This window comes from Euprymna scolopes, chromosome 41 (genome assembly GCF_053919585.1).
Source record: "Euprymna scolopes isolate OS-2025 chromosome 41, ASM5391958v1, whole genome shotgun sequence".
Classification (NCBI taxonomy): domain Eukaryota; kingdom Metazoa; phylum Mollusca; class Cephalopoda; order Sepiida; family Sepiolidae; genus Euprymna; species Euprymna scolopes.
The window spans coordinates 36,738,608-36,762,450 of NC_136522.1; the positions used below are offsets into that span (position 1 = coordinate 36,738,608).

At 38.1% G+C, this 23,843-nt stretch overlaps 1 protein-coding gene across 4 annotated transcripts in view; it reads left to right on the plus strand.

Annotated features, from left to right (window-relative positions):
• Positions 1 to 23,843, plus strand: part of LOC145266475 (neurotrypsin-like) — a 219,882-nt gene that overhangs the window by 56,128 nt on the left and 139,911 nt on the right. For all 4 annotated transcript variants that reach the window (XM_080122166.1, XM_080122169.1, XM_080122168.1 and 1 more), the window contains exons 4-7: positions 96 to 268; positions 14,759 to 14,891; positions 16,652 to 16,821; positions 18,352 to 18,493. In XM_080122166.1, coding sequence (XP_079978292.1) covers positions 96 to 268; positions 14,759 to 14,891; positions 16,652 to 16,821; positions 18,352 to 18,493 — 618 coding nt within the window. The remainder of the gene's footprint in view (positions 1 to 95; positions 269 to 14,758; positions 14,892 to 16,651; positions 16,822 to 18,351; positions 18,494 to 23,843) is intronic.

Below are 23,843 nucleotides of genomic sequence, written 5' to 3' on the forward strand. Positions count from 1 at the left end.
CGCCTAAATCTTGAGTTGCTTTTAACTTTTAGTGTGGCTCATTAGTAAACAAAAAAACAAAAATAATTAATCAAACATTTTCTTTTTCTTTTCAGAACTGGCCATGCTATTGACGGCAAAGAATTGGCAAATCCTGGTTCTGGAACTATTTGGCTCGACGAGGTAAAATGTTCAGGAAATGAAAGTTCCTTGGCTGACTGTGAACATCTGGCCTGGGGTGTCAATAACTGTGACCATGATGCAGATGCAGGCGCTGAATGCTTTCATTGTAAGTTATTAACATACGAAAAGCTGACCCGACCTGCCATCTTTCAAAGAATGCAATCCAGGAAGCGTTAATAACATTTACAATCCTTTCTTCAATCCAACGATATTTGATACAACTAAATTTGCCTGACACCCGTTTTAATTTATGAATGTCCAACTGTCTATCGATATATTAGTGATATATTATCGATATATTAGTGATATATTAGCGATATAGTATATATTATCTATTAGTGATATATTATTGATATATAAGTGATATATTATCGATATATAAGTGATATATTATTGATATATTAGTGATATATTATCAATATATTATCGACTTTGATTTCGGAACAATTCATTTTAAAATGTGTATCCATGTATCATGCCAGTTTTTTTTTTTTTGTTGTTTGTTTGTTTGTTTGTTTTTTAACACTCGTGTTTATAGAGTGTCAAACAAAAACCAAAAGAAAAACGGTTAAGGGGAAAAATGAAACTTTTACACAATCTAAATTTTCCCGCTAAAACAAGGACCAACTGAATGACAACAAATTTTCAGTTACTTTTTTTTTATTGCGATGGGTATAGGAGATGATAAAATTATTACACTAGTTTTCTGCGTATCATGTAAATCCCATGTTAGAATGTGTAGCACTATTGAGAGCAATTATTTGATGCCATCAGATTATATGGACATGGCAAATTTCATAACTTATGTCTTGTTGGTTGGATGACACGTAGCAGCAGTTCAGTTTCTCTTCTTTTCTATTTTCTCATAACAATAGTTGTAAACGATTGTTTTTGGGGGGTCTAGAGATTTCTATTTTTCAATATACAGTGTGCATACATCATACCTAAAACTCATCCTCCACAAAGTTGTGGACCCAGAATTAGAACCATGAAATGACAACTCGGAACACGGTATAGGTTTTAAAAAATATATTGAAAAAAGAACAAAGAGAAAAGTGGTGACGTAAGCAAGGCTTACGCATCAGTCGGATCTCGGTAGAGGATCCCATTCCCCTGAGAGTTCTTGGCTATCAATTAATATAGTATTTGGAAGAGTCCATTAACGGGTAGGTAACGGTTCCATAATAGTAATCGTGGCAGGTCCTCATAGCACAACTGCATTTTCATGGAAGTTTAGAAAAAACAGAAAAATCTCATTTGCTGCATTTGAAAACATGTGATTTCTAATGGCGAGTGCTATCTTCTTGTTTAACTAACCTTACATGGAATTTTCTATTCATAACCTTTTTTGACATAATATCTATATATCCCGAAGATGGTTTTCGTTGGTTTTAAGTAGAAACTTGTAAATCCTGTTACACCAGCTGAAAAGTAAATATTCATAGATTAAAAAGTTGAAGGAGAATCAATTTGTAGAAAGAAAAAAGCTAAAGCAACCTTTCACGTCCATTTACAAAATGAAAACAAAATGGTTTGATTTGTGTTACAAATGAATATCTCTAAAATTAATCCAAAAACATTCCAAACAAAGTTGGTTACATGAACAAAAAATAATACAAAATCTAAAATTAGCCTTTTTCTCTCTTCTCACTTTCATTCTCTTTCAATAAAATGTGAAATAGAATTATTACTTTTTTTGTAATGTTTTTTTGTAATTCTTAGCTTCATATTCTTTCCTTCGACTGTTAATAGATAGTGACTGAAATAAAAGTGATAAATACTGTATTAAATAAGAACAGTGATCAAATAACATACGATGAGAGAGGGTGAGAATAATACACAGAATCTTAGTAAGAGATTTTGCAGCTTGTCGGGTCTGTCGAGGGTGTTTACGTCGTGGGGTTACTTGCTGAGTTAATCGCAAATTGTAGCTAATTAGAACAATCAAAATAGGTTTTTACAGATTTAACTCAATTCCAAAACTGGGGAATATTTTACCATAATTTTGAATAATTAAAGTATTTAAGGAAAAACCTTAGGGAAGCAAACATTAAAGTCAGCTTAAGTTTAATAATAGTATAATATATAAAATTACATATAGTGGAGGTGGAGGGTTTTTTTTTATATTGTATTCCAGTGAGTCAGAAGAAAATGAGTGGTAAAAACATTTTTACTTCAAATAATAACCATCAATAACCATCTGCAAGTGGTGTTATACGTAATTGGTATACGTATGGACTGTCGCTTTAACATGCTCGGTTCGATTTCTGTCAAGGATACTACTGTGACATGTACGCGTGGAAATGCTCAAGAATTGTGGGCGCTGTTTTACTGTTTGTCACTGTACAGAGGAAGACAACTCTCGTTTATTAAGATTCATTCATTTTTTCATTTCATAATTTAGGACGCGATATTTTTTATTAAATCAAAGCATTAAAAATAAGTAAGCTACGATGATTTTTTTTCTTTTTAATGTAACAAAGTCGATAGCATTATTAATACAAAATGTACTTGTAACACTGATTGGCACTTGTCTGCTTGTTGTTGGAATAATAAAAGTAACACAAATGTTAACCTTTAAAAGGAAAGAACTTTATTTGCCTTTTTACATTTTGGAGTGAGTACACCTCTTGTTAATAATGTTCACCGGCAACATACGTTTCGTTGGTTTCGGGGCTAAGAGTGTACTGTCTACTCGCTTGTCATGCTGGCTAGGGATTGGTTAAAGAGAAAGAGAGAGAGAATGAGAGGGAGATGATCAGGGACTCTGGATAGCAGTTTCTGGTTTGTGTTCGGTTTAAGAGAAAGAGAGGGGCTAAGAAACTATTATTTCTTGGGGAATGGTATTATTTTCGTCCTAATTCTTAGCTTTAGAGGTGACTCGGGTCAGTCCTACAATATTCCCCTACCAATTCACGGAGTGTTTTTTGATTTTTTAAAGTTTAATAATAAATGTATTCATTATTTTTTTCCATGTGACTCTCGCACCTGAAGTTCTTGTTTTTATTTTCCTGCACTTTCTCAGGAGGTGAACTATCAGGCTTTTTATTTGTATTTGTAGTTGTATTTTGAGTGCAGTTTTGTTTGTTTTCAAGATAAGGTTTCAAACGGTCTATTAAAACTTGTGTATGCGTATTTGGGTTAGTTTCTGTAATCAGTTTTTTTTTTCTGTCTGTTTCGATTTACTCAAAACCGCACACACCTCGTCTTCTCATGTATCGTTCTCTTCTTCCTCTTCTACTTCTTGCTCTTTTTCTTCTTTTTTCTTCTCAGTCGTCTTTGTCTTGACTACGTTTTTCCTTCTCGCTTCTTGCTCACAGTGATCCGTTTTTATGCTAAGCTGAACTCTCGTGTGTGCGAGAGAACACGAGATTTTGCGTGATTACTTGGCAATATTAACCGGCCGCCGCCATCTTGCCATTTTTCTTTGGACGTGCCCGCTTTGCAGAGTGCACACCTCGAGCGTTTGTCAGGTAAGCCCGTCTGTTCGCAATTTATTACACACTCCCCCCTGATCTCATTATCACAGAAAGAGCAGGGAGGCGGTGGCCTTTTTCTTCGAGTGCTTCTTCGGAGAGGGGGATTCGGGGCTTCATCATCGTCTGCGCTGTCTTCCGTGACACGAAGGTCGGCAAACCTAAAGCTGAGCATCGCAGTATCACTGTCCGGGTCTTCATCATCAGCAGGAGAGTCAGTACTTTGAAGGCTACCACTCTCAGTGTCGCTGTGCGTTGAAGCAGTCATGAACCAGAATGATGGGTCGCTGGTCACGGATTCAATTTCACTATCTTCGTCAAGCGGCAGCTGCGTTTGGAATACTGATCTTAAGTCTTTAATATGACGAGGTACTCCATCAACTCGCACCGCCTGTGGGCTGATCACTTCAGTGACATGACCGGTTCCGTAGCGAGTCGTGCACTGGCCTCGGGGTTTTTTAACCCAGACGACATCTCCTTCTTTTATGTTCTTTTGTGGTGGCTCCGGTTCGGGTAGTGAGCTGCTCTCTAAACCTCTCACCCTGACACGGTATGTATGTAGCGCGTTGGCTGGCGCGGTGGAGGGTGAAACATCGTCCTTAGGGGTGACGTTGTACCAATAGACTGCTTCAGGTACCGTACACCCCTTCCGCGCTGCGATTGTCTTAACAGTTCTGTGATTGCGCTCAATAATCCCTTTTCCACTGGGAACATGGGCACACCGAAAATGCAGAGTGACACCCCAACCATCTGCAAACTGTTTAAACGGCTCACTAACAAAAGCGGGGCCATTGTCGGTGAGTATCTCAGAAGGAGGGCCACGCTCGAGGAACACACCTTCCAACTCATGGATAATGGCAGCCGCGTCCTGCCGGCGAAGGGGCCGCCACAATGAAAACCTAGATGATCCACAGTCAATAAGCGTCAAAAAATGCCTCCTGTTGTAGTGCGTTATGTCCATCGCAATCCTATCCCAATTATGCTTCACACTGAGTATTCCCTTCTTCCATCGGACAGGTGCTGGGTCGATCGATCGGCAGGTGTTGCAGCTTCCCACAACAGATTTCACAGCCCTCCAAGACACAGAGGGGTCAACCAATCTGGCGAAGTAAAGTGTTCGGTTTACACCGGGGTGCCCGCTTTGGCAATGGACATCATTAATATGCTCCGGGCTGAGTCTATGTCCCACTGCAGCGCAATTTACAGGTGCTGACTCGTTCACTTCTTTTGGCAGGTCTAGCCAACGGCGTGGCACTCTGGTCAGACGATCCGCCTGATTCAAACAGGACTGCACCAGTGTCACATCTATGACCAAGTCGTATTCCTTAGTGGTTTCGGTTAGGGTAGCAAGCCGCCTCCGGATCAACATTTCGGCCGACGCCTTCGTTGTCAGACGTGCTTTTCCGTTCAAGGCATTGGTCATCCACCGATGCACACACGTGGAATCCGTGATGATGTGAAGGATTCTAGCCTGCCACTGAAGCGCTAGATTGACTCCTTTCAGTGTAGCCTCGAGTTCAGCTAGGTTTATATGCTTGGCGTCATTCTCCGGCCGAAGACAGCAGGTATCTTCTATTATCCTTCCGTCGACCGCCAGAGCAACGCCAAGGGCAAGTGAGCTGGCGTCTACCCAAACTGTAAATTCACTCCCATCGACGCACCAGCTCCCCCATACAGGGTCATCATTGGTCACTCTGGCCACAACTTCCACCAGCATGCTTCGCAGGACAGGATCATGCACCTCATCGTCCCATCCAGTTGACATAGAAGTTGCCCGTCGCTTTATGGCCGCTACAGCCACTCGGAGCCACCCACACACAGGGAAGTGACCCACCAATTTTCCGCAAATGGCAAACGTGCTCCGACGTGTGATGGTAGATGGGATTTCCGGGATTTCACCACTCCTTCCCCATTGAAGGCCATCTGCACTTCCGCTCACCTGCAGTCCGAGCACTTTCGCCCCGTCCTGTAGCCGCTTCGGCTCCTTGCACGACAATCCGAAGTGCTCAAAGTGTTCTTTGACCGCCTGGGCAGACAGGAGGCTCTCATTGACAAAAATGTCGTCTATATACGACGATGTCGCATGTTGCACCGCTTCATCTTGACGCCGGATCGCCTGCATGATTGCTGTCATGATGTTAGGGGCTACATTCAGGCCGAATCCTAGCCTGGTCAAGCAATAGCGAGTTCCTTTGATCACCACCGTCTGGAACGGCCACAGCGATTTCTCAACATGTATTTGCAAGTACGCTCTTCGCAAGTCCAGTATGGCTGCTTCCGCACCCTGCCGCCGCCACTCCCGTAGTTTATGAGCACAGCATCAGCCCCCGCAGTGTGTGGGTCAACGTATTCATTAAGTTCCCGGTAATCAAGAACAGGTCGAACTTTCTGCTTGTTCTCTTGTCTGACAGCCATCAGGGGAATTAGCCCCCGCGGGGGCCCGAGCTCATCCTCTGGGTATGGAACTAACCAGCCATTATCCAGCCACACTTGAAGTTCTGCCTCGTACTGCCCCCTAATCCACGCAGGAGGGGGATACTCTGTAAGTCGATTCCGCAATGACACTGGTGGCTGGTCGCCTGCCCATTTCCAGGACGCTGTCCAAGTGTTTGTGCCCTTATCGTATTCTGCATGGAAGTCGGGCTCATCGAGAGTGATTGCTGCACACATTTGTTTGTTTGGTCGAGAGAAGCTCACATCACCGGCGCCGTTCACAGTAATTCCGCCTAGCTATATGATAGCGTCCATTCCAAGGAGAAGGTCATATCCGAGCAGCTCCCCATCGACCACTAACACCGTCACAGCAACCGGAGAGCCATTGTCAATGCTGATATGAACAATGCTGACCCCACAACACACCAATGAGCCTTGGCCAACAGTAAGTACAGGGATCCTTCGTTTCTTCCATGTGGCGCAATATTCCTTTCGAAGAAGGGTTTGGGTACAGCCGGTGTCAACCAGCGCTGAACGTTCACATCCATCAACTTGAACTGTTACTGCAGGCAGCGCTTTGTTCAATGCCGCGTTGGGGAGGGTGCTAGCGCTGCGGCGTCCTCCCCTTGCCCGTTTCCCGGACAATTCCGCGCTATGTGGCCTGGCTTATTGCATTGGTGACACCGTATTACTTGTCGTGCTCCATAATTAGGGGTGCGCCTTGTACCGCTTTTGCAGTCTCTGGAAAAGTGGTTGGGGCCACCACAGGTATAGCATCGTAGACCCTTCGTTGGCGAGTCCAGAGTGTCAACAGCTGCGGAGACTAGTTCTCGATCGTCTTTCAAGATGTTTCGTGCTCTCGCCAATAACTCCTCCAATCCAATCTCAGTGAGTCTTGACGATGCTCGCAGCAGTCGACTTGCCTCATCCGGAAGTCCCGACAAAAAGGCGATGCCAATATGCGATCACTTGCACCGCCGAAGGGAGTGGCAAGCTTTTTCAAGTCGGCCATGTAGACATCCACTGTCTCCCCCGGCCCAAGTCGGCGTTCGGAAAACTGCCTCCAGGCGACAAAAGGGTCTGTACCAAATGCCCCGTATAGCGCTTGTGTAATCTGCTCCATGGTCGGATCCTCCCCTAGCTGCTGGTACACGGCATAAGCCCCTTTAGTGAGTCTCAATGGGATAACCATAGCTGGGTCTTTAATCTTGCACAACCGGCAAACGCGCTCAGCCTTTTCCAGCCATTCGACCACCGAGGGACCAGTGGGGGAGCCATCGAATTCCGGAATTAATCTGATGTCAAATTTCTCCATACCAAAGCCGAAATAGCTTGTAATCAGAGTTTTTTTTTTCTGTCTGTTTCGATTTACTCAAAACCGCACACACCTCGTCTTCTCATGTATCGTTCTCTTCTTCCTCTTCTACTTCTTGCTCTTTTTCTTCTTTTTTTTCTCAGTCGTCTTTGTCTTGACTACGTTTTTCCTTCTCGCTTCTTGCTCACAGTGACCCATTTTTATGCTAAGCTGAACTCTCGTGTGTGCGAGAGAACACGAGATTTTGCGTGATTACTTGGCAATATTAACCGGCCGCCACCATCTTGCCATTTTTCTTTGGACGTGCCAGCTTTGCAGAGTGCACACCTCGAGCGTTTGTCAGGTAAGCCCGTCTGTTCGCAATTTATTACACAGTTTCTATTAAGAATTGTTTTGGTGTTCATTCGAGTACCATGTATAGGGTGCTTCTAGCAGTTTTTGAACGCAGTCTATCCTAACCCAAACTTTATTACAAGTTTAAAGTTGATCTGGAACGTATCATTTTTTGTTGATTTTTCTCTGTTTGAAAAGTCTGTCAGATCAAATTTTTCCATAGTTTTATGGAGTTCTCTTGTAAAATTCTGTGTAACTGTTTCTGCATTTTCCGTACCTATTATTATCAGCATTCGTGCACCTGTGATTGCATAAAAAGGGGAAAAATTGGAGCAGTTGGGCATACTTCGAATTCCAAAGAGGACTATTGGTAGAGCTGAAATCCAAGATTATTATATTATAGTCGCTTTAATAGTTCTGTGGGCTCTTTCTATGGGTCCGTTGCATTGCAGATGACAGGCCGTCGTTTGTAGCCTATAAAATCCAATAATTTTTAATAGTTCAAGGAATATTTCATTTTCAAATTGTGTGGCTCTGTCTGCTAGGACATGGAGCGGGACACCAAAGTGAGTAATCCACGTGTTCACAACTGCAATATCTGCTATGGGCTGTGCTTCTATCCATCGACTGGTTCGATGTATACATGTTAAAATATACTGACATGGAATGATGTAAGGATTGTTAGAGCCTTTTGCGGGAGGTAGTGGTCCAATTTTTTTTTTTTTTTTATTACATTTTGACCCCAAAAAAGGCACATAGCCACTTTGGTGTAGGGGGCTACTATCAGGGGAAACAACTACTGGGGTACTATGTAGGGATTTGGGCAGCAAGATGTTGGTTCACGTTGCACTTGAACTTCTGCATGTCAGTACAGTTGGGGAAGCAGTGACCTGGAATAGAATTCCAAAGTCTAGCGGTTCTGGGGAAGAAACTACCAGAGTAGAAAGATCTTTTACATCTAGGGATTTCTACAGTGTGGAGGTGGGATTTTGCAGCTTGTCGGGTCTGTCGAGGGTGTTCACGTCGTGGGGGCACAAGTGCTTGCAGTTCATTAGAGCATTCACCATTAAAATACTTGTAGAACAGGCAGAGGGATGCAATGTTTCGTCGATGGGACAGAGGCTGAAGCTTAGATGCCAGTTCAGGGCCTATCAGATTTGCGACTCTCTTTTGAACCCTGTCAAGGAACGAGAGACTAGTAGCTGATGCACCAGCCCAAATATGACAACAATACTCCATACATGGGCGAATGGTTGCCTTATAGAGGTACAGGATACTTTCAGGTGTTAGTAGTTTTCTAGCACGGTAGAGAGAGCCCACCTTCCTTGCAGCGACCCTGGCAATGCCCTCGATGTAATTGTTCCAACTCCTGTTTCCTGTGAACGTTAGGCCAAGGAGCTTGAAAGACGTACTCTCAGATAAAGAGTCGTTGGCCATTGCTATAGGTGGTAGAGAAGGTTTCTTGTAATTATTGAATGAAACTAGTTTAGTCTTGGCGGCATTGAACGTGACCATCCATTTTTGTCCCCATTCCACTACTGATTGGAGGTCATCCTCTAGTGTTTCTGCCATTACTTTAGATATGTGTTCATTTGTTTTCTTGTTGTGCCTGCTATAGAGTGTGGTGTCATCAGCATATATACCCATCTCAGAGGCAATTTTGTCGGGGAGGTTATTTATGAATATCAGGAACAATAGAGGTCTAAGGATAGAACCCTGGGGCACCCCCGCATTTATATCATATTGTTTAGATGTACGACCGTCGAGGACAACCTGGATTTTTCTCTTATCTAAGAAGGATTTAATTATGTTAAGTATTCTACCAGTGATACCGTATGACCTAATCTTCCTGAGGAGACCCTCATGCCATACCCTGTCAAAAGCCTTAGATATATCTAGAGCTACCGCTCTGCCCTCTCCCGCTTTGTCCAGTGAATGGTGTATGCGTTCAGAGATTACAGTGAGGATGTCTGCTGTGGAACGGGCTTGTCTAAATCCATATTGTTGGTCAGTCAGAAGTTTAGCATCTGTAAGGTGCCGGACTAGAGCATGGTTAATTAAGGTCTCAAATATTTTGGCAAAAAGTGGAAGGAGGCTAATAGGGCGATAATTTAATGGGTCAGTTCTTTCGCCAGAATTCTTGAATACTGGTACCACAGAAGCAGTTTTCCAACAGCCCGGAAAGCAAGATTCAGTAAGGCATTTGTTGAAGAGTTTGGAAAGAACTGGAGCTACTTCGGCTGAGCACTTTTTTAATAGCACAGCTGGGATAAGATCGGGTCCACATGCTTTTGAAGTGTCAAGGTTTTTTATGATAGCATGCACCTGAGCAGGGGTGATTTTCAGATCATCTAGCGTGGCGTCTGTCCGCATAGGAAATTGAGGTAGGGGGTGGTTGGAAGGGTCCAGTTTAGAATTTTAGGCAAACCGACTGGCAAGCATGTTAGCCTTTTCGGTTGCTGAGCAAACAACCTCTTGATTATTATATCAATGTGTACTGTATGGAATCTTAATGATGGTATTTCCAACGTTTGTACCGGTGACTTTGTATGTCTGTATATTTTTGCTTGTTGACAAGATGTGCATAATGCACATAATTCTTTGCTTTATCCACATGTGGCCAGTAAAATCTAGCTTTAATCATTTTGATAGATGATTTTATTCCAGGATGTGATACTGAATGAATAGGGTTCGGGGCTAAGAGTGTACTGCCTACTTGCCCGTCATGCTGGCTAGGGATTGGTTAAGGAGAGAGGGAGAGGGAGAGGGAGATGATGAGGGACTCTGAATAGCGGTTCCTGGTTTGTGTCCAGTTTATGAGAAGGAGAAAGACAGGGGATAAGAAACTATTATTTCTTGGGAATGGTATTATTTTCGTCCTACTTCTTGGCTTTTAGGGGTGACTCAGGTAAGTCCTACATAGTCTGTACGTGATTATTAAGAGAATCGTTTCTGATTACATATAAAAATAAAGCTGCAGTTTTATTTTTAAATGTTTTCATCTAACGCAAATATTGTTTGTTCATTGGTTTTAGTATCATAAATTATGATATGGAAATAGAAACGATTCTTTTTATAGTCGGATAATAGTCACGTAAAGACATTTTGTATTATTATTGTTATCAACTTTGTTACGTTAAAAAAATCGTCACTTTTTTAATGTTTTGATTTAATAAAACTATCACGTTATCGCATAAATTATGAGATGAAAAAACTATCACGTTATCGCATAAATTATGAGATGAAAAAACTATCACGTTATCGCATAAATTATGAGATGAAAAACTATCACGTTATCGCATAAATTATGAGATGAAAAAACTATCACGTTATCGCATAAATTATGAGATGAAAAAACTATCACGTTATCGCATAAATTATGAGATGAAAAAACTATCACGTTATCGCATAAATTATGAGATGAAAAAACTATCACGTTATCGCATAAATTATGAGATGAAAAAACTATCACGTTATCGCATAAATTATGAGATGAAAAAACTATCACGTTATCGCATAAATTATGAGATGAAAAACTATCACGTTATCGCATAAATTATGAGATGAAAAAACTATCACGTTATCGCATAAATTATGAGATGAAAAAACTATCACGTTATCGCATAAATTATGAGATGAAAAAACTATCACGTTATCGCATAAATTATGAGATGAAAAAACTATCACGTTATCGCATAAATTATGAGATGAAAAAACTATCACGTTATCGCATAAATTATGAGATGAAAAAACTATCACGTTATCGCATAAATTATGAGATGAAAAAACTATCACGTTATCGCATAAATTATGAGATGAAAAAACTATCACGTTATCGCATAAATTATGAGATGAAAAAACTATCACGTTATCGCATAAATTATGAGATGAAAAAACTATCACGTTATCGCATAAATTATGAGATGAAAAAACTATCACGTTATCGCATAAATTATGAGATGAAAAAACTATCACGTTATCGCATAAATTATGAGATGAAAAAACTATCACGTTATCGCATAAATTATGAGATGAAAAAACTATCACGTTATCGCATAAATTATGAGATGAAAAAACTATCACGTTATCGCATAAATTATGAGATGAAAAAACTATCACGTTATCGCATAAATTATGAGATGAAAAAACTATCACGTTATCGCATAAATTATGAGATGAAAAAACTATCACGTTATCGCATAAATTATGAGATGAAAAAACTATCACGTTATCGCATAAATTATGAGATGAAAAAACTATCACGTTATCGCATAAATTATGAGATGAAAAAACTATCACGTTATCGCATAAATTATGAGATGAAAAAACTATCACGTTATCGCATAAATTATGAGATGAAAAAACTATCACGTTATCGCATAAATTATGAGATGAAAAAACTATCACGTTATCGCATAAATTATGAGATGAAAAAACTATCACGTTATCGCATAAATTATGAGATGAAAAAACTATCACGTTATCGCATAAATTATGAGATGAAAAAACTATCACGTTATCGCATAAATTATGAGATGAAAAAACTATCACGTTATCGCATAAATTATGAGATGAAAAAACTATCACGTTATCGCATAAATTATGAGATGAAAAACATCACGTTATCGCATAAATTATGAGATGAAAAAACTATCACGTTATCGCATAAATTATGAGATGAAAAACATCACGTTATCGCATAAATTATGAGATGAAAAACATCACGTTATCGCATAAATTATGAGATGAAAAATATCACGTTATCGCATAAATTATGAGATTAAAAAAATATGAATCTTTTAGTAAACGAGAGTTGTCTCCTTCTGCACAGTGACAAATTGTAAAATGAGTTTGTCCAAAGTATATAAAAAAAAAAAACTCCCAAGGTTATTCTGGTAACATTTGGGATTGTGTCGAATCGTTGAAGGTGTTCGGATTCGAATCAGCAGAGTTATCCGGGATTGTTGAGGACTGTGTCATGTTAAATCATCAGAGGTGTCCGAGATTGTTGATTACTGTGTAGTGTTAAATCGTCAGAGGTGTCCGAGATTGTTGATTACTGTGTAGTGTTAAATCGTCAGAGGTGTCCGAGATTGTTGATTACTGTGTAGTGTTAAATCGTCAGAGGTGTCCGAGATTGTTGATTACTGTGTAGTGTTACATCGTCAGAGGTGTCCTGGATTGTTGAGGACCGTGTCGTGTTAAATCGTCAGAGGTGTCAGAGATTGTTGAGGACTGTGTCATGTTAAATCGTCAGAGGTGTCCGGGATTGTTGAGGACCGTGTTGTGTTAAATCGTCAGAGGTGTCCTGGATTGTTGAGGACCGTGTCGTGTTAAATCGTCAGAGGTGTCCGGGATTGTTGAGGACCGTATCGTGTTAAATCGTCAGAGGTGTCCAGGATTGTTGAGGACCGTGTCGTGTTAAATCGTCAGAGGTGTCCAGGATTGTTGAGGACCATGTCGTGTTAAATCGTTAGAGGTGTTCAGGGTTGTTGAGGACCGTGTCGTGTTAAATCGTCAGAGGTGTTCAGGTTCGAATCGACGTAATTGTTCGGGATCATGTTATGTTGAATCAACAGAGGAGTTCGGGTTCAAATTGATAGAGTTGTTCAAGATCGTGTCGGGTTGCATGTACGAAATTGTGCAGAACCATGCTGCCACATACGATATATTTTTGCTGTTTTTTCTTCCCTCATAAAGCAACAATTGCATCAATTTTACTAATACCCTTGGGAAAGATAAAAATCAATATATTCTCCCTAAAACTATGGATTTAATAGTAGGATAGACTAGACACTGAAGCCTTGGTTGTGCAACTAGTTTTGCATAAGAAAAACTCTAATATAACAGCAATCTTTCTCTACTTATTTAACTGTATTGTTCCAACTGCAGCAAGATGTGGCATAAAACCAAAAGGCAAAATTGACTGGTGTATTCTCAGGTTTCACTTTTTGCACTTAGTTGTAATAGTAGCCGAGGACAGATCCGTCTGCATACCACAGTAGAGTAACCTTAGATATTTGGTAATATCTTTTAACTGATAAAAGATAAGGTAATGCCTGGGAGCGTTCGTTACCTAGATTTGAGGTCAACCATGCCTCATTCAGATAAAGAAGGATCTTGTGGTACTGTTCCAGTCAGTCCCCACTCCTACTCTGCAAAAATGAAACCAGAGCAAATTTAGGCTGATACAAAAACACCTACAAAAACATCTAACTAGTAGATCAGACTAGACTCTCAAATCTTGATTGGGCAACAAATCTAAGAGAAGGAAAATTCTGAAATAACACCTGCTTTTCTCTTTTTATTCTGGCATTGTTTCCAATCATCCAGGATTCCTTCTTGCCACTTGACTCGAGGAATGCTGGTTCAGGAGAACTGCAGTTGGAGGTTTTGCAACACTTGTTTCATCTATCTATGCAAGCACGCTTATAGGAGATCTCCTTGAAACTAAAACGATGTGCAAAACTATCCTGAAACAGCATTACCTAGAGAACTTTCACAACAGTTAATCGGTCCATGCAATACTAACCCTAACCTTTTGCAGATGGCTTTCCATGGTGTCTTCGACTGGTTTCCATGCGCTAAGCACTATGTGATACGTCCAAGCACTTTTGTGCAGCTATAGTCTGTAGTTAGCCTCTCTATAGTGAGTGACTGTCTGTGTGCGGTGAAGAATGACATTCTTGTTGATGTGCATGGGGATAGAGAAATCTAACCTCAAAAAAAAATCTATTCTTGCATTAGGGGATATCATCCTGCATGACAACAAAAAAATGACTTGCTCCAATCAGCAGAGAACCGTAATACATATATAGTAATGGGATACATCGATTCAAATGACAGTGGAAGGAACAAGTCAGCTGAATTAGGACAAGAATTATCAACCTAATTAATTGACTTTAATGAGTATGTTTGATTTTTACTAGCCTGTTACTGCTGATTCATCCTCCATATGAATTCATTCAAGATTTTACATAATGTAAATTTATGCAAATTTAATTAATATTGCTAATTAGTGAATGTTATTCAATTTCAGCTTATCCAGTGGATCTTCAGCTTGGAAAAGATGGTGTAGTTTTGTTGGATTTCTTAGGGGAATGGGGTACAATATGCGATGACTCATGGGGTGACAATGATGCCCAAGTAGCATGTCGAATGCTGGGATACCGGTGAGTATACATGTAGTGTTGTAAATTGGTATAGCTTCAATCTGAAGACTTTTTGAAACACACTAGACAGAATTTAAGATGGAATTTCCGCAATAATTTGAAGAATATTATACAAAAATGGAATCATCAAAATTCGCAATCATTTCGCAACAAAACATATTTGCTACAAATCATTTCAATGAAACATATTTGCTACAAATCATTTCAACGAAACATATTTGCTACAAATCATTTCAATGAAACATATTTGCTACAAATCATTTCAATGAAACATATTTGCTACAAATCATTTCAATGAAACATATTTGCTACAAATCATTTCAATGAAACATATTTGCTACAAATCATTTCAACGAAACATATTTGCTACAAATCATTTCAACGAAACATATTTGCTACAAATCATTTCAACGAAACATATTTGCTACAAATCATTTCAACGAAACATATTTGCTACAAATCATTTCAACGAAACATATTTGCTACAAATCATTTCAACGAAACATATTTGCTACAAATCATTTCAACGAAACATATTTGCTACAAATCATTTCAACGAAACATATTTGCTACAAATCATTTCAACGAAACATATTTGCTACAAATCATTTCAACGAAACATATTTGCTACAAATCATTTCAACGAAACATATTTGCTACAAATCATTTCAACGAAACATATTTGCTACAAATCATTTCAACGAAACATATTTGCTACAAATCATTTCAACGAAACATATTTGCTACAAATCATTTCAACGAAACATATTTGCTACAAATCATTTCAACGAAACATATTTGCTACAAATTTTGTGCTTGACTTGCCCACCAAATTTCAATCATAAAAGATGTAGTTTTTGATTTTTGAATAAAGAATAAAATTCATAATCTTTAATCAAACAATAAATTTCTATTCTGAAAATTATGAAATGAAATTAAAAAAAAAAAAACTATAAATTCCATTTCCTCTATCAAGTATATTGAGCTATTCTCTTTTTGGCTGGGATTGTCTTATATAATATTACCTCCTAAAAAAATATTCTGTAAGACTTCATATCTGTGTTCCTATTCACCTTAGGATTCTGATATATATGTGCATATATGTACATATAAATGTGTGCATATATGTATATATAACTGTATATATATATATGTATATGTATATATAAATGTGTGTATGTATGTATGTATATGTATATGTATATATAAATGTGTGTATGTATGTATGTATATATATATATATATATATATGTGTGTGTGTATATATTATGTATATATTTTTGTGTGTATATATGTACATATATATCAATCAATCAATCACTCAATAAGGAACCCCTCCCCGGACTTTAGCCATCTAACTCTGTCCCAAACTATTTGCTGCCATACAAGACAGAGACAAACATCAGGATCTGCCAACAAACAAGAGTTATTGATTCCTATCCCATCGCAGTTAATCACCTGACGAAGGCCAGATGATAGTTGGTCGCAACGTGGTGAAATAAGGGCAACTATGAAAATGAGGAAAACATTCTACAAAAAGAATAAATATACAATCAAAAAGACATTTCATATCTTTTTGCAAATGGTTTTTTTTAACCACAGGAAAATTTTTACTATTATAAAAAATGTACATCGATTATCACGAAATATTTCTTAAATACAATTTTTATCTTTTTATGTTATTTAAATAAATACAAAATGCATTTTATAAAATAATCTTTTAATAAATTTAATATTTGTTGTCTTTATTCTTTTCATAGCGATGGGAGTGTGATAAAAGGGGGAGAAGTTGTGCCGAACGTCCACAAGATATGGCTTGATCGTGTTGAGTGTATTGGCAATGAGATCAATATTGCAGACTGTTTCCACTTTCCATGGGGCACAACTACGTGCCAACCAAACCAAATGGCAAGGATGCAGTGCTCAAATCGTAAATATTAATTTTTTTCTCTCCTAGTATTCCTATTAAATACTAGCAAAGGACCTCATACTCAAATCATTCGTTGACGTCTGATGACACGACCATCTACGGCAACACATCAAAGGCTGTAAATGACAAAGTTCTCTCTGATTCTCTCTCCTCTTATCTTGAGCACGTGGTTCAGTGGGGGAAGACGTGGCTGGTTACCTTTAATGCATCTAAAACCAAACTCCTATCCTTACATCATCAACGCTCTGATCCCCATCTGGCATCAATTGGGATGGATGGCTCTCGTCTGGGAGAGGCCCCGTGTTTTGACAAGCTTCTGGGTTTGACCTTTACTCCTGATCTGAAATGGAACACGTACATCAAGTCTGTTGCCAAGGTCGCTGGAAAGATGGTGGGAACCTTCTACCGCTCCAGAAGATATCTCACTACTGATGCAATTCTCTATCTATATAAAAGCCAAGTACGTCAAAGGATGGAATACTGCTGCCATATCTGGGCAGGAGCTGCTAAAAACAGCCTATCCTGCCTTGACAGAGTACAAAATAGACTTTGTGGCTTTTCTCTACCCTGCAACCTCTCTCCCACAGAAGAGACGTTGCGAGCCTATCCTTGTTTTATTGTTATTTCCATGGCAGGTGCTCGTCTGAACTCCAATCTCTGGTCCCCCCTCTCCAATCTTTCACGAAAAACACCCGTCTAGCTGAATCCACTGTGAAAAATTTCCCCCACTCTTTATCTGTGCCTAAATCAAAACGCGGATTCCATGAACAAAGCTTCTTTCTTAGAACTGCACGCCTGTGGAACTCTGTTCCGTCTGCTTGCTTCCCACCTGATTACAACTTGGATGTCTTCAAGTCCAACGTAAACAAATTCCTAATGAACTGCCCCCTTAAGTAAACACTTTATCAAATCTCCACACTAACGTAATGTACTTGCAATAACCCTTATTCCTGAGTGGCTTCCGGGCCTTAATAAGTGGTGACCACTGTGAAAAAAAAAAAAAAAATTTTCACCATTGCTTTCTTCATCTAGAGCATATCAGCCCTTGGGTCAACACCAACAGCTACTGTTTAGATGTTCCTTGTTGAATGGCCGATAAGTTGTACTCTTCCAGGAGGTTCACCCTAACCTGTGAGTAATCTGTTCCTGGCCATCCATCATCATCATCATTATTATTATTATTATTATTATTGTACAGATGCTAATAGAAACAATTTTTGAAAAACTGGAAGGGGGTTATTTTAGACCCCCCCCCCCCCCAAAAAAAAAAAAAAATTCTTTCAACTTGCCATTCATCAGAGAAGAATCATTGCGATTAATTAAAACAATCAAAACAGACTGTTTTTTTTTTTTTCAAATGTAACTCAAACTCAAAACTAAAGAATGTCATTCAAAATGTGTCAGGAAAAAAGGTCGATTTACTATAATCCATCAAATTTATTGTGTTGTAGTAGTTTATACGATTTATTGTATAAAATGCTCAATATTCATAAAATTCATAAAATGAAAAAGTTTTAATTGATTTTCTAGCATATCCAGTGGACACAAGGATTGCTGGGAGCAGTCAACGTGGAAGAGCCGAGGTTGAATATAACGGAGTTTGGGGGACGATCTGCGCCAGTGGTTGGGACAGGAACGCAGCAATGGTGTTCTGCAGAATGAATGGCTATAGGTGAGAAATGGTATCACCTCTCTCCTTCCCACTCCTGCTCTACTCCTTCTCTACATCTAATCTAATATATAAATATATAATATATGAATATATCTAATATATAATATATAAATATATAATATATAAATATATAATATATAAATATATCTAATATATAAATATATAATATATGAATATATAATATATAAATCTAATCTAATATATAAATACATCTAATCTAATATATATATATATATACATCTAATCTAATATATAAATATAAATACATCTAATCTAATATATAAATATAAATACATCTAATCTAATATATAAATATAAATACATCTAATCTAATATATATATATAAATACATCTAATCTAATATATATATATAAATACATCTAATCTAATATATATATATAAATACATCTAATCTAATATATAAATATAAATACATCTAATCTAATATATATATATAAATACATCTAATCTAATATATAAATATAAATACATCTAATCTAATATATAAATATAAATACATCTAATCTAATATATAAATATATCTAATATATAAATATATAATATATGAATATATCTAATATATAAATCTAATCTAATATATATATATATCTAATATATAAATACATCTAATATATATATATATCTAATATATAAATATATCTAATCTAATATATAAATATATCTAATATATAAATATATCTAATATATAAATACATCTAATCTAATAAAGGGCAAATGTCTAAAGCTAAAAGTAAAAAATAAAATGGACTACCATCAAATTAGTATTGTCTTCAAAGGTGTGGCAAGTTTTTTTGTTGGGAGGGGGCTGTTTGTTCTAGATTTTTAATGTCGTTATGTAATACTTTTAAAAGAAAACAATGTATTTATGTGGAGGATCACTGCATTGTACACTTTCATTTTTTTACTCAAACGTATGTTGTGCTGACTGAACACTTTGTTTTAGAGTTTTCCTAAAGCTCGGCTGGTTTTTGCTAATTTGTGCATAGATTTCTCTGTTCAAGAATCCATTAGAACTGATGGTGCTTGCTAGATATTGGAAGTCTTCCATATTCTTTAGCTGAATGTTATTAATGACAATAGTTGGGAGTTAGTGGGTGCAGGTTGACAAAGCACATCAGTTTTACTCAGGTTGACTAAACAGTTTGAAGACTTATGAAAAGCATCAATTGCAAATGTGATTCATTATGTGCCACTAGAGCACAGTCGTCAGCAGAAAACATCTTGGATGAGGTCTAGAAGGTTCTTGGTCTTGGCATTGAGTCGGTGCAGATCCAAAAGGGAGCCATCCAGGTCGTTCACTATGTGGGACAGCATTCAAGTGAAGAAGGTGTTGAAGAGTATTGATGCTAGTACACAACCTTGTTTCACTCCCTTGCTTATCTCAAAAGTCTCAGACTTTATAATGTAGTGGAGAACTTGCTTATCTCAAAAGTCTCAGACTTTATAATGTAGTGGAGAACTTGCTTATCTCAAAAGTCTCAGACTTTATAATGTAGTGGAGAACTTGCTTATCTCAAAAGTCTCAGACTTTATAATGTAGTGGAGAACTTGTCCTGTCATGCCATCATGGAAGAGCCTAATCATTGAAATAAATTTTGGTAGACATCCAATATGGCCAAGCACATCCTAAACAATCTCCTTGTTCCCTGTGTCAAAGCCTTAGTAAGATGAAGACAGTATGTTTTGTTCCATATACTTCTCTTAAAGTTTTCTCATGGCAAAAATCATATTGATGGTGCTTCTCTTTAAAACCAAACTGTGTTTCTGACAAGTTCTTTTCAGAGACAGTAAAGAATCAATTGAGAATCATTTTGGCGTTTATTTTCTCAGCGATGGAAAAAAGTGATATATCTCTATAGTTTCCACAATCAGTTTTGCTACCCTTTTCTTAGGCGATCAAGGCATCTCAAAAGTCGTCTAGCATCTTCTCTTCTCAAGTGCTTTGCAGTAGATTATGAAAGTCTTTTAATGTGTTTCGGCCTGTAGTCATGTAGATTTAAGCAGGTATTCTTTTTTTTTTTTCAGCTGGTTTGACTGAGTTTGTTTGAATCATTACTTTATTGATTTATTGATTTCTGCATTTGTTGGTGATTCAGCATTCAGGTATTCTGAATTGGTTGTTGAGGACTCTAATCTCCGGTTTAACAGATTACTAAAATGTTCTTGTCAGCTTTTACTCAATGCTTCTGGATCTGTGATCAGAGTTGAGCCATCAGGAAGAGCATCTTAAGATTGAGGGTTCATAGACTTTGTTTAGTAAATCAAAAATTTCTTTACATTGTGTGTGTCAGCATAGTGTTGAACTTCATATGCTTTTTTTCTTCTACCAGTTTTCTTGTCTTGATCCGACTGCACTTTGGTCTACAGAGTTTTGAAAGCTATGCTCTTTGATATAGAAAAACGATCTGTGATTCAATATAGGCAATATTCTTTGCCTTGGGGCTTCCTTACTTTGTTCATCTTCATGTCCCAAGAACCTTCTAGCTGTCTCAGAAACGGTCTCCTTGAATAAGCACGATTTTTCAATGCCACCCTTCAACGAAAAGCCATCTTGAAGTTTGCTGTTAAGCTGCTGTTAGAACTTTAGAAGGTAGGCTGCATCTTTTAGTCAAGCAATGTTGAATGAAGCTCTACCGGTTTTGGGCTTTTTTCTGTAAGATGGTGATGCAGCATCATTACTTTCCTGACAAGATTTTATGATGTGTGTCACTCATATGTCACTGATGCCGTGTTGACATTATGTTTCGATCATCTCTTGTCATTGATCTTGTCTACTCCTTGCCTTCCAAGAACTACTTTTCTGTTGTTTTGTAGCCACTTCCTACTTTTCCATTGAAATTCCCAACGATTATCGGCTTGTCAGTCTGAGAAGTGGATTTGATGATCTCATCACACTGTTTATAGAATTCTTCTTTTTCATCAAGACTAGTGAAGGGTGATAGCAAGATGTCTTGGTTTGCTCAGAGTTATGCATAGCTTTATGAGTTATGCATAGCTTTATGAGTTATGCATAGCTTTATGAGTTATGCATAGCTTTATGAGTTATGCATAGCTTTATGAGTTATGCATAGCTTTATGAGTTATGCATAACTTTATGAGGCGTTTGTTTATTCCAACTGAAATGGTTGGGATGTTTTTGAGCAGGGTTGTTTTGATGGCAAACCCTACACTAGAATTTCTATCTGCATCCTGGAGTTTTGCTTTCCAGAACTAAGTGTAGCCACCTCCTTTATCTCTTAATGAAGCTTCATCAGCAAGTATTGTTTTGCTGAGTGCTGCAATATCTATTTCATAACACTCAAGTTAATTTGCAACAAGCCTATTTAATAATACAGTGTCATATCAGGTAAGTGACATACATTAGTTAATTCAAAGTACTCAATATCATTGATAGAGCACATATTTTTGATAGCCACGTTGCCTGCTCAACATGTAACTTTTAATTTATCTATACACACACAAAGCTGATATTTTTGTCACACTGACATTAATATTAAAAGCCTATTGTTTTCTATTTAAAAATTATTGAAACGTACTTATTAATATACTCAGTCATGGTTATGTGAGCGACTAAATAATAGTTAATTTGCATTTTCTTTGAAAAACGAACTTTCATTAATTAATTATTTTTTATGGTTTTACTATTATGTATGTTTTCTAAATTGTGCATAAATGTGTAGCATCAAGGATGAAAATCTTTTAACACATGAACATGCATTCATTATATATAAAGTGACCTTGTCTGTGTGTGTGTATACAAATGGTCTTTCCCAAACCTTTTCTCTGAATTCTTGGTCTACAGATTTGAGATTTGATATATAGATAATTTGGACCTGTGGAACAAATTTAATTTGGTTTTTAGCTGGTAAAAATAGCTGCTAACACATCAAAATGATCATGACATCTTTGAATTCTTGTGGCAGCGTTTCTTGTTGCCAGCATTTTGCTATTAGTTGGTGAAGTTTTCTCGTGAGTTGTTCTCCACCGAACTTGTATACTCCAGCTGGTATGCCGTCAATTCCTGGAGATTTGTTCATTTTAGTTTTATCAATTGCTTCTCTTACTTGGTGTGTCATTCAGGTCTATCTGCTGGGGGAAGACTATTATGTGGCTTAAGATCTCCTCATCTGTATTGAATTCTACATTCAGTAGGGTGCCAAAGTACTCTTGCCATCTTTGAATTATCTGTTTTGGTTGGGTCAGTAAGGTGTTTCCATCTTCTAATAAGAGGGTGTTGGTCATCTGGACACTTCCTTCAGTGATCTGAAAAAACCTGACTGTTTTCCTCGGCTTGCCTCTGCATATCTTCAGCCTTTTTCAGCCACCAGGTGTTTTCCATTTCTCTTAGTTTTTTCTAGACTTCTGCCCTCACTTGTTTCAGCTTCTTCTGGTTTGCTCTAGTCGGGTTGCTTAGCTTTGATTTTAATGCTTGGTTTCTTTCATTTATTACATCTCTAATCTCTTGGACATTCGCATTGAACTAGTCCGCATTCCACTTTTTTGTGTAACCAGGTACCTCTGCCACAGTGAAGAATACAGGCCTGTTTAGTAAGTTCCACATTTGTTTTGGTGAATCAGAATCGTCACTGGTTTGTTCTAATTCTGAGTTGATTGCAACTTGTAGCTTATCTTGCCATTTTCTATCTCCGATCTTTGATGTGTCTAGCCTTCTCTTGCACTTCGTTGTCGCCCTGGTGTACACAGGTTTTATGGAGAACTTGAAGTTAGTCTTGATTAGGTATTGGTCTCTTTGGCAATTTGGTCCTCGCATAGCTCTTGTGTTCTTGGCATCTTCATGTGATAACATAGTCCAGGAGGCGGCATCTCTTTGACCTGGGATGTTTCCAGGAGTAGTAATGGTTATCCGAATGTTAGAAGTAAGTGTTTGTAAACTCCGTGCACAAACAGAGCAGCAGTTCTCCATTTGAATTGGGATTTCCCTTACCAAACTTTCCAAGAGCTCCATGTATTGTAATCATGGCCCACTCTTGCATTGAAGTCACCAAGGAGAACAAGCTTATCCGCCGCAGAGTCGTTTGCTATGGTGTCTTTCAGCTGAGAGTAAAAACCTCCTTTTCCTCATCTGGGTAGGTCATTGTCGGTGCATAGATGTTGATGATGGTGATGTTACGGTTATGGGATGTGGTGATTCGCAGTGTCATACTTTCAGAGACTCCTCTGGGGCTCTCTGCTAGGTCATTTCTGATCGCAAAAGCCACTCCAGTTCTTTTTGGTTGATCTACAGAAATAGGTTCTTCTTGCTTCTCTCAGTTGGCCCTCCCCGCTGAGTCTTGTCTCCTGCAATGCAACTATATCGATATTTGTATTT